Genomic DNA, 3,501 nt, shown 5'->3' with positions numbered 1-3,501 from the left:
AATTATATGAGGTGGACATAGAAGGAAAGAAAAAAAATTTTTAATGCAGTTAATTGAGACGATAACAAAGTATTCCAAAGTAGAATCAGATGGTCTTTGTGCCACACAATCAATTAATATTAATTATTTATTAACAATCTACATGCCAGTCATGCACTAAAAAGCATTCCCAACTAATAAGGTTTATAAGCATATCTTTTAATAAGCAAGTTTTGTACTAAAAAAAATGCAACATTTAAACAGAGGCATCCGCTCGATTAAGTACTAAAAACTAGAAGGCAATTAGTTAAAACCATGAACAATCGCAAAGTGAAAGTCTTCAAAGAATATACCCCACTTGATTAGGAGTGCTCTGAGCCAAAAGTGAAGTCCAGACCTTGCTTTAATTCAAGTTGCCTATCCTGGAAACTGAACAAGGGCATAAAAGAAGAAATCCACTAAAGAAAAGCTAGAAAGTCAGTCCTAAGCGGCAGGGATTGTACACATACACAAAGACCTAAGACTTAACTGTAGCAATCTGTTGAGAACCTGACCCCCATTTCACGTTGGATAAGTTGATTCTAAGATTTATTTTAACCTACACCAAATAGAATATTCAATATTTGGGGATGAGTGAGGGTGGTTAATAATCAAACGGGAGAAAGGGGGCAGATATTACTAAAGCCTTTCAGTGAAATTACAGGATAATTAGTTTTAAACTAGTTGCCAGCCTCGAAATAGCACGAAGGAACGGACGCACCACGCGGCTGGCAAAATAAATAAATAAATAAACAAACTAAGAAGTCTTTCTCTTCTTTTCGGCCAAAGCGTTGAAAACAAGTCTCAGGCCAAAAAAAAAAAAAAAACAAAAAAACCAAACACCACTAGTGAAGAAATTTTCCTCAGGCCGCCAAAAAGTTGACCGAGTTGAGCTGTAAGAGTGTGTTGTTTCGGACAGGTGCCTCTCGCCCCGCAGAGTCCTCTGAGCACCACGCGGGCCCGGAGGGGCTGCGCGGCTCGGGCCACGCGCTCTGCGCTCGCCGACGGTCTTGAACTCCCGGCTTCCGCGCCGGGACGCCTCGGGGCGGCCCCTCCCGGCGCGCTCTCCGCGCGCGTCCAGGGTCCAGGCGCCGGAGGAACCCCGGCTCGGCCGGCTCCCCGCGGCGCGAGCGCACGGGCGCGGACCCCCGGAGCGAGCGGCCCGAAGCCGGCCCCGCGTCTGCAGGACGGAGGCGCACGGCCGCCCGCTGCGGAGGCGCGAACTTTTACACCTACTTTTTGTTTCGCTTCGGGTTGTGGCGTGGCTCTGGCACCGCCCGGATCGAGACCCAGACCCGGGTTTTCCACCGCCTGGGGCAGTTGCCGCCCACGCCCCGAGGTGTCGACCTGCTTTTCTGAGAACTAAGTTCTCACGGAAAGTGGTTCCCAAGAGTAGCTCGAAGCCAATCACGACAACAACAATGACAACAATAATCATTAAGAAGCGTCTGAAGGAGCGGGGCTGCTCCCTCAGACCCGGCGATCAGCAGCGGTAACTGCCAGCTTGCACCGGCCGGAATTAGCAGAAACCCGAAAGCGCCAAGGCTGAAGCAAGCAAGAGTGGGCTCCTCGCAGCCGGTCCGCCCCGGCGCTCGGGCTGGCGGGCCGTCTGTCTCTGACTCCAGTTGTCCCTCCGGCTGCTCAGGCAAAGTTTGACAAATCGCCCGGGACCTGGAGCGAATATCCCCGAATACCCCCACCCCCACCCCCAGCCCGCCCGCGCGCCCCCCTCCCTAGAAATAATCCCCCCAACTCCCGGCCCCCGCGCAAACTTACGTTTGATCTGCCGGGGTTTGCTCTGCTTTCGCCGGGACATCTCGGCGGCGGCCGCCGCCCCTGGGGCCCCCGCGGTGCCCGCGGCCCCGGCTGCCGCTCCCTCGGCTCGCGCCGCTCGCGCCGCCGCCGGCCGGGCTCCAGGTGCTCCGGTCGCGCGGGATCCGGGCGCTGGGCTCCTCCGGGAGCCGCGGATCCACGTTTGGAGATGAGCAGGCAAATGAGAGGAAGCGAGAGGGGGGCAGAGAGTGTGACAGTCAGGAGGGGAGGGGGAGAGGTGGGGGAGAGAATGGGAATCTCGCAGCGAACGGACGGACGGGGAGAGGGAGAAGGGAAAAGAGGGGGAAAAGCAGGAAAAGAAGGAAGAGAAGGAGGGAGGGAAGGGAAAGCGAGCAGCGGGGCGAGGGGGAGAGAGGGGGCGGAGGGCGCGGGAGGAGGAGCGCGCTCGCTTTCCCCTCTCCCGGCGTGCGGGGCAGATGCTCCGGCGCCGCCGCCGCCGCCGCTCCGGGCCGCGCAGCTCCCTCTCTGCCGCGGGAGGTGGCGAGGCGCGCGAAGGAGGGGCGCGCCAGGGCTGTGGGGAGGGGAGACTATTCCATCAGCGAAAGGAGGATTGGCTGCATCCAAAGCCAGTCCGGATGCAAACTAGGGCCCGGGCCTCGGTCGGGTGGGGTGCAGGGGAGCGCGGAGGCGGCGGGGGAAGGGACGGGGAGGGGAGCGGGAGGCGTGGGGAGAGCTTGGACGGGGGCCACCTTCTGCAGTTGTCACCGCGTCAACGCTGGGCAGCGGCCAGGGCACCCCTCCCCCTTCCCAGGCAACTTATTCCAACAGCCCCCCTCTGACGAACCCCTACTCTCCTCTCCACGCCTTGCCCGTCCAGAAGGGCACAAAGAAATCTCAGTCTCTCCATAAACTTTGAGCTTCCAGTTATGCCGCCCCCTCCCCTGGCTCCCACCCCCGCCCTTCCAGCTTCTTGGCAGGAAGGTTAGGCCACTGGCAGAGTCCTCGGCGAGAGCCAGCTGATCACAAATGCCAACTTTGTATCTTGGGGCGAGTTAAGTCCTCTCATCTGCCCAGACTCTCAGGAGACCGTTTCCTTGCTCTCAAGGTTCTCTGGAGACTACCGCGGACACGGACCATCCCCCACTTGGCCCGCACAGAGGGGGTGCTGAGCGGCGTCCAGAAAGTGCTCTTTCTTCATCTAGCGTTTCCATTTTAGACTGCAAAATCTGCGAGTTTGGAGACAGGCAGATACTTTTTAACCAAAAATTGTAAAAGGGAGGACCGTTGGCTAGGTGATTAGTGCTAGATGGGAAATGAACCGTTTTAATAAGAATCCTGACTCTGAGGAAGTCTGGAAGTTATGAAGTCGCACCCACCCCCAAGACTTTTAATTCTTTTAGTTCTTCTGCCACAGGGAAGCAGCAAACGACTAATAAAAGATTTGATCTTGCCATAATTTCCCAAGCAGGTAAGACCCAATAACTATTTCATGGTTCTTTAGCTTCTAAAGTTTTGTTTCATTCTTATTCAATTATTGTATGTGTAGTATGTCAGAAATGGCAAGTCAAAAGAAGAACAAATTTTGAGGTGATTTGCATAGTTATTATTTTGGCCAAGTTAAGCTGTGTGAGGTGAGCTTACTTTCTAATAGTTTCATATACACGGAGTATTAAAAATATTCTCCAGGGTGGGCTGGAAGGAGCTCCTACG

General features: G+C 54.9%; 1 protein-coding gene across 2 annotated transcripts in view; it reads right to left on the bottom strand.

The window, feature by feature from the left end:
- ZFPM2 (zinc finger protein, FOG family member 2) overlaps positions 1 to 2,335 on the bottom strand; it is a 464,182-nt gene extending 461,847 nt beyond the window's left edge. Inside the window, exon 1 of one of the 2 annotated variants that reach the window (XM_058275903.2) lies at positions 1,795 to 2,335. In XM_058275903.2, coding sequence (XP_058131886.1) covers positions 1,795 to 1,834 — 40 coding nt within the window. In that variant the 5' untranslated portion in view covers positions 1,835 to 2,335. The remainder of the gene's footprint in view (positions 1 to 1,794) is intronic. The other variant, XM_004457555.3, reaches the window with a different exon arrangement.
- Between the last annotated feature and the right edge of the window lie 1,166 nt (positions 2,336 to 3,501).

This window comes from Dasypus novemcinctus, chromosome 14 (assembly GCF_030445035.2).
Source record: "Dasypus novemcinctus isolate mDasNov1 chromosome 14, mDasNov1.1.hap2, whole genome shotgun sequence".
Taxonomy (NCBI): Eukaryota; Metazoa; Chordata; class Mammalia; order Cingulata; family Dasypodidae; genus Dasypus; species Dasypus novemcinctus.
The sequence above is the reverse complement of the archived record's forward strand: the minus strand, read 5'-3'. Positions and strand labels throughout refer to the sequence as shown.